This window comes from Falco peregrinus, chromosome 1, assembly GCF_023634155.1.
Source record: "Falco peregrinus isolate bFalPer1 chromosome 1, bFalPer1.pri, whole genome shotgun sequence".
Classification (NCBI taxonomy): Eukaryota; Metazoa; Chordata; class Aves; order Falconiformes; family Falconidae; genus Falco; species Falco peregrinus.
The window spans coordinates 90,402,879-90,415,215 of record NC_073721.1 but is presented as its reverse complement, the minus strand read 5'-3'; the positions used below and the strand labels follow the sequence as shown (position 1 = coordinate 90,415,215).

General features: G+C 34.8%; 1 protein-coding gene across 4 annotated transcripts in view; it reads left to right on the top strand.

The window, feature by feature from the left end:
* ATG2B (autophagy related 2B) overlaps positions 1–12,337 on the top strand; it is a 48,233-nt gene that overhangs the window by 30,772 nt on the left and 5,124 nt on the right. For 3 of the 4 annotated variants that reach the window (XM_027777067.2, XM_055817447.1, XM_013305289.3), the window contains exons 30-41: positions 235–437; positions 1,419–1,645; positions 2,353–2,461; positions 4,241–4,426; positions 5,005–5,106; positions 6,800–6,878; positions 7,757–7,961; positions 8,930–8,999; positions 9,993–10,075; positions 10,557–10,678; positions 10,871–11,025; positions 12,056–12,205. In XM_027777067.2, coding sequence (XP_027632868.2) covers positions 235–437; positions 1,419–1,645; positions 2,353–2,461; positions 4,241–4,426; positions 5,005–5,106; positions 6,800–6,878; positions 7,757–7,961; positions 8,930–8,999; positions 9,993–10,075; positions 10,557–10,678; positions 10,871–11,025; positions 12,056–12,205 — 1,691 coding nt within the window. The remainder of the gene's footprint in view (positions 1–234; positions 438–1,418; positions 1,646–2,352; positions 2,462–4,240; positions 4,427–5,004; positions 5,107–6,799; positions 6,879–7,756; positions 7,962–8,929; positions 9,000–9,992; positions 10,076–10,556; positions 10,679–10,870; positions 11,026–12,055; positions 12,206–12,337) is intronic. The other variant, XM_013305290.3, reaches the window with a different exon arrangement.

Here is a 12,337-nt window from a genome sequence, read left to right as displayed (position 1 = left end):
CTAGTAACTAGTTGTGATTGTTGTAATCACTTGCAGTTTACGGTAGACAAGTTAAAATTTTTCAAAAATTTATTTGTGGGAGGAATTGATTCAAGATGTAGTAAACAAATTCCCTTGATGTAATTGAAGTAACAAATTTTAGTTAACCGTTAGGCCATTTTGTTCATATTGTCATATTTTGTAAAGATTGTTCCACTGAAATGTGTTTTTTCTCCACCCTCCTTCAACTCCCAGGAGTTCTGGATGACAGATCTCAAACTCAGGAGCCATCTTGCTCAGATCTCTTCCTGTTTCCAGACGAAAGTGGAAACGTCTCACAAGATCCAAGTCCCACTTATGCTTCATTCACTCATCACCTGATAAATGAGGCCATGGGAGATGTTCCTGCAGAAAGTGATGACTTCTGCATTCTTTTTGCACCCAAAGTTGCTGTTGCTGTAAGAAGATTTCAGTGTTACTAAAAAATCCATATATAAACTGAATTAGAGGAAAGCCTATGTAGAATCTGGACAAATTACACTTCATATGCTTTTGTGGTATTTTTATCAGTGAGCAGAGCAATAGGAAAATAATCTTTCTGTTGAACTGCACGTGTAGTTACTGTTAGGAAGGATTGCAAATATTTTCAAATATGTATGATTTTTCTATATCTCAGCAGTATGTTTTTGGATCTGAATATTACAGTAAACTGTATTGGTAGTTTCTCTACATTTTAGTCATGTTTTATCATTGCCATTTTGACTTACATTAATGGCATAGTCAAAAAAAATTTTTAAGGAAAATACAGTATTTAGCAAAATAGCAGCTTTGCACATCTTCTAATTATTTATTAATTTCTCTCATAGTCTAAGCTTTCGATGCTTTTATAGGCCTATATTCCTTGCAAAACCTCAAAAAAAAAAAAAAGCTCGTGTGTGTGCCTTTACATCATTGTCTGTCTACTGCATTAAAAGATTTGGGAAACTGCTGAACTTGCTGAAGACAGCTTGTGTTCATATTTTTCATAGTATCTCTGGTTGTATTCTACTTAATCAACAGAACTAGTTCTGAATCCCTGATTAGAAGCTGTATTTTTCCAGTTATCTTTGAGCTTGTTTGTTTCCAAAAGGGCTAATATGGTAGCTTAGGCTTTTCCAATGCTTTTTGTTTGTTTTCACTTCTTTATTTTGTTTACGGTTTGAGGTTTGTTTTGTTCGTTTTTTTTTTTTTTTTTAAGTACTTCTCAGCTTCTAGTTTATTCTTACATGCTTGTGCCTTTAAGTTACTTGATTAAGAATCATTCCTAAACCAAGCCTTTGTTGTATAAGCTTTTTTTATAGTTTCTTTTCCTTCCATAAGAAAGAATTAAACAAAAATGTCCATAAAGAAAGAAAGCAGATTTCACCCTCTCAATGGGATATATTTTTTTTTTTAATTAGGAAAAAGAAGAAGAGCCAGTAATAAAAAAAATGGTTGATGATGCAATTATCATAAAAGAAAATCATTTCAGCCAACCTATAAAAAAAACAGATACAAGCAAAGCTCCCCTTCATTTTCCTGTTCCACTGGTACGCTACGTTGTAAAGGAAATTTCTCTTATTTGGCACCTTTATGGTGGAAGGGATTTTGGGACTGCACCACCACCATCTCCAGCAAAAAGTTTTGTGTAAGTGTTTGTGTAAGTGTTGTATGTAATTGTGTAGATTAGAACATTTAAAAATAACCTCAAATCAAAGGAAAATTAAGTAATCTTGCTATGCAATCTCAAGTCTCTGTCACTTGCTTCTTCGCTCTGTGTTACAGGAAATATATCATAGAATGTTACGGGTTGGAAGGAACTTTTAAAGATCGTGTGGAACCTTCTTACTCAGTTTAGCTCTGCACACCAGATTGTGTTTTTTCCTGTGTTTTAATTTAGACAAGCTGTGTTTGGTTCTGGTGGTTTTTTTGGGGATGGCGGGATGGGCTTGGTTTTAAGGGTTGTATTATAAGTTAAATGTTCCTGAAGAGATTAAGGCTAAAGGAGTATAAGAGACTGTCTTATGGTAGCTGGAGTCTGGTTTTTAGGATGTCATATAAGATAAAGAGTCAAAATTAAGGAAATGTTTTATGAACGATAATTTGGTGGGAAGCATACACCTAGCATTTTGCCTAAGTATGCATTCCTTGAACAACAAAAAGAAAATACTTGGTTAACAGTAATACAGCTTCCAGTATATTTTTTTTTTTGTATTTTCTAGTATGTTTTTCTTTTGTAAACATTAAAATGCTAATAATTTATATATGGTGAAACATATATGCTTTTAGTGTTAGGTTAACAATGAGATAGCTTTAAGTTTAGTCTGTGAGAGTATATTTTTCTTATTTCTCCAGAAGTCCCCATAGTTCTCCTTCTCATACACCAACGAGGCATGGACGGAGTACAGCATGTGGGGGAAGAGGAAGAAACCCAGACTTTCTGATGGAAATACAGTTAAGCAAGGTGAATGACAGAAACATCTTCAGCATGACTATCTGTGTGTGACTATCTTTGCATGTTGCATGTATTTGATAACAGCTTTCCATTAGAATTCAGCAGGTTTTCTTCCATTAGTATCTACATCTAAGCAGTCACTTTGAAGGTGACGAGTTTAGAATTTGTTTGACAAAAAATATGTTTGTTCTTCTAGCATAGTATTGTTTACTTGCTGAATAAAGATGTTTCTAAAGATAAAGTGTATTATGATATTCCTTAAGTTTTTGTTTATTATAACTATGTTTTGCAACTGCTGTTACGTTTTTCTGTTTTCAGTTCTCTTAATTGATACACCTATTAGGAAATTAAATTTTCTAGCAAAATAGGGATGTAGATGAGTTGAGACGCTCAGTGTATCACTTGATGATAACTGGATATTAAATAACATCCTGATATAATATCATGTATTTCTCTCAACGTATTTAGCACTTTCTAGGCATAAGTATGTTTTGGGTTTTTGAGCCTGTGTACACAGAAACTAGGTGGTTGATTCTGGCCCTGTGAAGAATGTTGGCAAGGAATTAACCAGATTTCATGTTAAATGGATAACAAAACCTTTTAAGGTTTTTTCAAACCTTTCCATAAACATGAAAGGCACTACATAAAATCAAATGCCTTTTATAGTCCACATAGTTTCTAAAGCTCAGAAGCTCTGTCAAGCTTGCCAGAAATGTTTGATACTTATTTTAGCCTTTCCTGGAAAAACAATAACATTGCAATAAAAAAGAGGAAAAAAGGAAGCGTTTAATAGTCCACGTAGAAAACGTCTTTATAGAAGTGTAATAATGATTTCTCTCAATTTGCAGGTATTTAGAGTTGGTGTTAGTGCTGAGGCATAAAGCCTGTCTTTCCCTACTTGTACCCTTAACTTGGTTGAATGACTAATAATAATATTTAAACAAGAAATTAAGGAGAAGATGTCGGAAACGTGAATTTTCTGAGCAGTGTTTATGATAAACACCCATTTTTCTTTTCAACACTTCAGATGTTCGTTACCACATGTACCTTGAGTACAGGGCACTTAGTGTTTCTCAGTATCTGGCCAGTAGAGGGCACTGCTCTCCTTGCCGTGCGTGCTCTGCCGCGTTACGTTGCGGGCACGGATGCTATGGGGGTTATCGAGGCAGGGAATGACTTGTAGGTAACCACAGTCTTTGAAAATGAGGACTCCATCAAGAGATGAGGAAAAGGAGAGAATTCAGAATACTTTAGAATTTGAGGAAGGTAATGGATCAGAATTTATATGGACTGAAGTGAGTAAAGAAAAAAGAATCTGAGATTGGAAGAAGCTACTTGAGAAGCTTGTCAGTAGGGAAGAAACCTTACTTTACTAAGCATAAAAAGTGCAGGATTCAAGAACTGCAAGATTGCCTAGTACAGTCTTCAACATGATGTAAGAGAGATGTCAGGATTGAGAGGAAAAAGCAGAGCTGATATTAAAATGAAAAGCAAACCTTGTTTGGTTTCACACTGGCTCTGTTTTGGCTTAAATTTGGTGTCCTAAAATATGAACATGTACACAATTAGGAATTGGAAGATTTCTACTGGTAGATATGCAAAAATCTGAATAGTTTTCTGAAATCCTAATATTATTCCTTTAGATTTAAGGTAGTAGATAGGTTTTAAAGTTCTTGTATGGTGGTGTGTTTTTTTTGTTTTGGTTGGTTGGTTTTATTAAAGTATTCAATTGTTAAAGACTGTTTTTCATTGAAGCTGATTATGCTGGTTTTCTTCCCTGTTTACAAGGTGAAATTCCAGCATGAGGTATACCCTTCAGGAGGTGAATCTAGTTTGTTGGAGCAGCCAGTGTCGCGACAGGTTTTTGTTGTTCAAGACCTGGAGATCAGAGATCGTTTAGCTACATCACAGATGAATAAATTTCTCTATCTCTACTGCAGTAAGGAGATGCCCAGAAAAGCACATTCAAACATGGTATCATTATGAAATATGTTAATTCATTATAATTATAGTGGTTGAACTGTCATTGTGGGGATTGTATACATTTTTTAATCTTGCACAAGGAGGAATATGAGGTCATGGAACACTGAAGTAATATAACTTGTTTGTAGCTACTTGCTTTGCTCCTTGTGGATATGAAAACTAATTAAAAAATCAGTTTGAATATTAGTATGGCAGGTATTAATGGTTTTGAGATTCTGCCGTTTTAAAAAAAGTAGATGTGCAGGACTGCTTTGGTAGCTTTTGCATTTTGTTTTGAACAACCATCTGCTTGTGTGAGTATGATTACACTTCTCACTACACATGCAGACTTGTAGTTACTGTAGTTTTACTGGTTGTATAAAGGATTTACGAATTTGGGGGTTTCCTATTTTACTTTCCTTTTTTATAATATCCATAGTAGGCTTTTTTTTTTCTTTCTACTTACCAATTATAAAGCTAGTATTGTCAGATTAGTACAGAGGTTTTGCAGTAAAGGTTTTTGCTAACTCGTGTTCTGAGATGCAATAATTGTGAATGTTATTACTTCTATTTATCCTGCTTTTTTTCAGTTAACAGTTAAAGCATTACATGTCCGCCCAGAGTCTGGCAGATCCCCGCAGGAATGTTGTTTACGTGTTTCACTAATGCCACTTCGCCTCAATATTGACCAGGTTGGTTGTGCCAATGCGAAAACAAAATAATTTTAGGTTTATTTAATGCTACTGGGCTTTTTTACCAGATACTTATAGACATTTTATGGGGATGTTTTCTTGGTTTGAAACCTTTTTTTATATATGAAAAATCACACATACCTTTTGGATCTGTGCCACTCTGTTTATATGCACGTTAGAAATTGCCTTCTGCTCCAGCTTTACAGAGACTAGCCTTTTTTTAGTCTAAAAACTAAGAATATCTGCAGACCTGGCTGTTTACTCAGTAACAGCTTACCTCCTGAGATTTTTGATCATCTCAAATGTTTTGGAATTATGGCTTGTAAAAAGCATATTCTTGAATGATCTTGCTTTGTTCATGAAGTGACTTTGGTGTTTTTAATTGAAAAAGGTTAATCATTAATCTAGAAGCTGTACACAGCATTTTAGTCAAGGGCACTTGATGCTTTGGGACTACCTCTAGACTCTGAAGGCTTTGGTCTTGCTATCAACTGCAGTGGCATGAAGAACAGAAGTGGGAGAAATTGTTTTACTTTCTTTAGCGAGCCTTTGTATGAAGTATTTTTCATATACTCAAGAAAAAGTTGGGTGTTTTTTCTGCACCAGTAAGGAAGCTACACGTGTTTGTGCATTCCAATTTAAAGTGCAGTTATTCTTTGTTGAGGCATTTCTTGCTTAATTTGTCATCTGCGGAGAGATGTGGATTTTGGTTATGGTGGGTTTTTTTTCCCCCCAAGAGCATAATGAGGAGTTCCATACCTACCTTCTGTTTCCCTCAGTACACGTTAGAGACCAGGTTTTCATTTTACTGTTAGAAAAATTGAACACTGTATAGGTTGTAATAATTTCATACAGGAAGGTTGTAATAATTTCATATAGGAAAAAAGCATAGAAATACTGCCATCTAGTGAGGAAATGCATTCCTTTTTGATTACTTTCCTAAATCTTTTCTCTTTTGTATCATAAACAAAATTCACCTTTACATCTTCTGCACGGTTAACTACAGCTTTCTTGGAAGCACAGGGCTGCATGCAGTAACGTTAGAATTTCTTGTTGTTACTACTAAAGTTGTCTGCTTATCAGTTGGAAAAAAAAAAAAGGAAAAAAAAAAATAGTCCAGATGTCATTAATGATAAGGATGAACAAGACACCAGTGTGATGCATCTGTCAAAAGAAGAAAATGGGATGTAATAACTTTTCAGATGTTAACAAGACATTAGCAGCAGAGAGATTAATGACTTATAATGAAGCAGTGGTGAGATCTGATGTGGAATAATTTGTCTGACATTGGCAGACTAATATAAACTATACTTGAATAGCTTTTTATTAGAAATCAGAGAAAAATGTGTAGCCATTAAAACACTTGAGTTCTGGAACAGTCTCCAAAATGAGAGCAGAGATGATGAAAACAACCCTGGAATTTTAAGACAGAGCTAGATAGATTATGAAATCATATTGTATGTAGCAGGGGGCAGTAACCAAGGGGATCTTTCTGGTTTCTGTCCTAGAATTCTGTGTGGCTTCTGCACATGTTAGAGGCTGAAAAGAAGTAGTGTGTTTTGATTCCTATCTGTATAGAAATAAAGAGCTGGCATTGTAGATAATATTTTTTTGAGAATTGGTTTTGTTTTGTGGGGGTTTTGTTGTTGTTTTTTGTTTTTTTAACCTGACTGTATTTTATTTTTGACATTAGGATGCCTTGTTTTTCCTGAAGGATTTTTTCACTAGCCTTTCTACAGAAGTAGAACTCTTAGTTACTCCAGATCCTGAAGGTATACTGTTCAAAAATCTTACATGAAAGTGCTGCTTCTTTCTCCTTTAATGTGTGTATGTGTCTATAAATTCACATGTGAATTCTGTGTGTGTAAAAACTTATGTTAGTGACCAAACCGCAGCATCAGTAACTAATTTGTTAGAACACGGAAACTTTAGGTATTTTGTTATTGTATTTTGTAAATACCATCAAAGAGCTTCAACACCTGGGATCTCCACTGTATAAAAGGTTTCATCAAAATCAGATCATATTTAATTATAACGTCTGAAAAAATTGAGGACTGTGTATATAATATTAGGAATTATTACTGGTAAAACAAATTATTTAATACCTCTAGAATATTTACCTCTATTTTATACCTGCATAAAGGAGTATGTCTGTCTAATAGCTTGAAGTTGTGTAAGCCCTAAAGAAAGGAACAGAGTTCAGGATTGTAAATAAGCAGTACAATGTATGTGTACAGTTAAAGCAGCACTTCAACTACACCATCTGATGTAAAAAATCAGTATATGTTGAAAAGCAATTTCCTCTATTAACTATATTTGTGAGTTTGTTAGCAGTTACACTTTCCCTATTTCTGTTGAGATGTCTCACTGAAATGCATAGATAATGAAATACTTTGCAATACTGCCTGTAAAACTAGATGAATTATTTATGCTTATTCATAAACCTCAACTTAGGCTTCTTGTAATAATTTCTATTGATAACTACGATACGATCTTACTAAGAGAAGAGAATCTAAATATTGTCTGGCTAGTAATTCCTATTAATAAGAATTATTGCTTACTAAGGACACAATAATTGTATAAATGCAATCTTTTTGTAATCACTGTGGAAAATATGAGTCAGTTTACTGTGTATGACTTCTTATCTTAGTTAAAAAGTCTCCTGGTGCTGAAGTTACGTGTAGTTTGCCCAGGCATGTCAGCAGCCTTAAGGACCCAAGTCCAGTCATTTCTTTCTCATCACACAAACAAGCAAATGAAAATGGTAGCATTGATTCTATGGACGTGGTTAATGGAGATGATCATCATTTCTCACAAGAAGTGACATCGTACAGTGATCAGCCAGTATTTTTCAGGTAAACTTCTGTTACAGAATTTCCAGTGACACAGAGCTGTTCTGCTCAATGTTTTAAGGAAGTGTAATGATAAAGCATTCTGACCTTATGACAAGGTGCATTTTTTTGGTGTTTGGGGTTTTTTTTTTGTCTTTTGACTGATTGTGGTAATGAGATTTTTTTTCTGTCACTGGAGGGTAACAGGATTTTCTTTATTAACTTTTACACACTGCTGTGCACAAGAAAAAAAATCAAAGCTCTGCCTTCTACAGAACCAGTAATTAGATGTTTTACAAATGAATAAAAACACCAGTGTTTGTACTGTTATGTCTAACAATGTAAATTAGATCTAATATAACCAGAGGTGAGAGTATATAAAGGAAAAGGGTATCATGGGAGAGGTATGAGATTAAAATATCACAAGAGAAACTCTTAATGTAGTCTTGATTGGGAAGTGATTATAAAAATTGTTATGTAGAAGTTTTGTCTTGTGTATTCAGATCATAAGTGCCTCTAACAGATTTGTGCTTTAGGAAGCAGCACAGCGCCCAATTATGAGAGAAGGACTGTGGTTCTATTTCATCACATACATCACTAACAGAATTTTTTAATAAGTTCCAGCTGCAGGGCTAAATTGTGTGCACAGAACCATCATTAGCCATACCCTTCTTTTTTAATAACTGAAATTCATGCTGTGAAAACTGAGGGAAGATGTCATCTGCAGGATTAGTAGCACTTTTGCAGGGCTGTTAAATTTACTATAAATGCTAACCTCAACTAGATCTTAATAAACCAAGAAAAGCCAAATTTGTCACTGTATTTTGTACACTTTGAAGTACTAATACAGTAACTGGAGGATTTATGGTTTATAGAAAAGGGTATGGCATCCTATTCCAGGAGGATAGGAAACCATGGGGGGTTTTTTTTGAAAGATAATTTTCTTTCCTTTTTCATGTTTCTCACTATAAAATTTCCTTTATGTATCCCAGAGAATTTCGTTTTACATCAGAAGTTCCAATACGGCTTGATTACCATGGCAAACATGTATCAATGGATCAGGTTTGTGTATAATGTTGATGATACAGAACAAAAAATCGAGGGTGTTGTCTGTCCATTGTGTTGTTCCTCCCCACCCCCCCACCCCCCCCCGCCCCACCATGAGTCAGGGTATATTTTTATGCTCCCTGCTCGTTATTGATGTGATCTTGAGAACTGTAGAATTTTTTTTTCTTTTTTTTCTTCTCCTTAGTTTCAGTGAAGCTTCACAGTGTTTCACTCTTAATTTGAAAACTAGAGGCTGGATCCTCTGGGTATGATTAACTCGGAATGAGACTTGAAAGTCCCATTAATCAGCTGAGTGGCTGGAGATCTTTGTATACAGTTGTGATGCCCCTCAAAGGATGATACCACTATCTGATGCCGGACTTGTGCATTTTATTTTCTTCCTCATTAATGCCAGAATAAAGTATTGTCATTTTTCTCCTTGTGTACTTCCCTTGCAGTCTAATAATAAGGTATGGGTGTCAGTAGCAATGGCAGAATCTAATACAGATTAAAAAAAAAAAAAGTTCATAGTTCTTCTAAAAATATGTATTGGTTATCATACTGAGTTTACAGAGCAGACCTCAAAAAATCTGGTTTCTACTCTTGTCATGGCAAGTCAGTAAGAAAACACAAACAAGTAGAAGCAGCAACTTCTTGAATTTGCACTGCTGCCAAAGAAATGCAGACATGAAATAGCAGCTTTAGAATGCCTGGAACATGCCTAATGCCAAACCTATGTTTACATAATTTTTTTAATGTATTAATACTTCTGAAGAAGCCCTTTTGTATCCACGTGTTTTTCTTAGAGTAGGCAGTTAAGCCAGATTCATCTTTTGCAAGTTTTCATGTGACAATTCATAGCACTGCAACAAGTAGCATTGTGGGGACTGAGGGAGTGTCAGTTTAGACAGAAATACCTGCAATATGAGATGAGATGTTAAAATTTTCTCACCTACATACTATCCAGAAGGACTAAACTCACGTGATAACAAAATATTTCATTTACAGGGGACACTAGCTGGGATTCTCATTGGGCTTGCTCAGTTAAACTGCTCAGAATTAAAGCTGAAGAGACTTTGTTACAGACATGGGTGAGTTTATTGTATTGGATTAATGTTGATACTGCAATTTGAACAAGTTTATGGTGAATAACTGATCATAGCAAGCAAAAAGCAAATTCTCTGATAAGATGCACTTCTAAAATCGAAGACACTCTTTAACTTTACAAATATTTCTCTATTTTAGTTTTTGTCAAATATATAGTGTTCAAGAAAACGTCTATTTTCAGGACAGTGTTTCATATATGTGCTAATCTTGGTGCTAAACTCCTTTAGTTTTAGTTGTATGTTTACTCCCTATTGAACTGGATGTAATTATGCAGTCTTGAACTTCTGTTTTATTAAGCACATATGCATGAAACACTTGGGTTAGCCAACAGCAACAAAAGATGACACTTGGGAACAGCTTTACTTTTGTTTAAATGGTATCTGTGTTTACTTCAGTGAATAATGCATTTGTCTTATTAGGAATTGTATGTTAGAAAAATAATAATAACAACTTTATTTATTTTAGTTTATTAGGTGTGGATAAATTGTTCTCCTATGCCATCAGTGAATGGCTTAATGATATAAAGAAAAACCAGCTACCAGGAATTTTGGGAGGAGTAGGGCCTATGCATTCGCTAGTGCAGTTAGGTAAGTTCATTCTTATTTCTATTTAGACACATATGGCATTTATTTGTTTGCTTTTTTAAAGCAAAACCCAACAAGAAACCCCCCCACGACAAGAAAATCCCCGCAATGTTGACACTTGTTTACAGTTCCTCTCAAGGCATTCTGCTTATCTTGGAGAACTTTCTAACTAAGGTGTTCTGTCTTCTTTTTCAGTCCAAGGTCTGAAAGACTTGGTGTGGTTACCAATAGAGCAGTACCGAAAGGATGGCCGTATTGTAAGAGGCTTTCAAAGAGGAGCAGCTTCTTTTGGTACTTCCACTGCAATGGCAGCACTGGAGCTAACTAACAGAATGGTTCAGACTATACAGGTATAGTGTATTACTTCTGGAGTCAGACATATAATGAGAAGTGTTGCCAGTAAGTGCTCTATATTAAGCTAATATCTTAATGCTACATATTTAAGGTTGGGAGCATGTCTTAAAAAAAAAAAAAAAAAGAAAAAAAAAAAGAAAAAAGACAAAGCAGCTGTTCATATAGGAAAGCGGAGACTAAGCAAAGCTTGCAGCAGTCTGTGAGGTGAGAGCTATGGCATCAATCATAATAGTTAAAAATTGTATTAAAATACTGCTGAGCACCCAAGCTGTTACTGTTTCTTAATGTCGTCAATATATTAGTTTAACACCGAAATATTCAGCTGCACTAAAAAATCACTGATACTAAGAAAGAAGTGGGTTTTGTGCATGCGTATTTTCTAGTATTAGATTCTTTTTTTCAAATGTTAGCTTATCAGCGTTGATTTAAGAAAAAAAACCCAGAAACACAAAACCAAACAATAAAAATGCATCCAGAACAGTACTAATTGTGTTGATGTACATGAAGTCTAAAGCTTTTTTGGATTTAACCCTAAAGTAATCTTGGACTAAACCATTAATAAATTTACGTTCCTTAATGTAAAATACATAATGAAAATACACTTCTGCCCCTGAACTGTATATATGCCTAAACATGAACATATATAGTAATAAAACAGTGGTATTAACCACATAAATTGAATTATGTGTATGCTTGTGTGTTTGCAAGAAAAACATACTGTTGATCAAATGTTTTGGTTTCTATATTTAGCATTTTGTACAGATTAGAGGGTGCCCTTGAAGCAATGCAATCAGAGGGGGGAAAAACCCTGCCAAAACCTACCGCGTTTATTATGGAATTTAATGTATAGTTATAGCTGCACCCATTCCAGAAGTTCTTGTACAAAACCTTAATCTGATGTAAGCGAATATTATTTGTGGAATTAGAATTCTTTTCTTTCAGTTATGTCACTCTGTTAGTAGTTTAATTGTGATCAGAATACTGTAAGACTTCTGAAGTATTTTTGTATTCACTCCTAATCTTCAGGCAGCTGCAGAAACTGCATATGACATGGTATCGCCAGGGCCTACTTTTATTGAAGCAAAAAAGATCAAACGATTCCCACGCCATCGTTTAGCTCATCAGCCAGTAGACCTACGGGAAGGTGTAGCTAAAGCTTACAGTGTAGTAAAAGAGGTGAGTGCAAAAGTAATCGTGCTTAACCAAACTTCAGAATTATTTCCTAAGACAGCAAATAAAATATCAGATGTTTAGTTTAAGAAGACCAAATGAAGAAGGGGGTTTAAATTTTGAACAAGACTGTCTTCA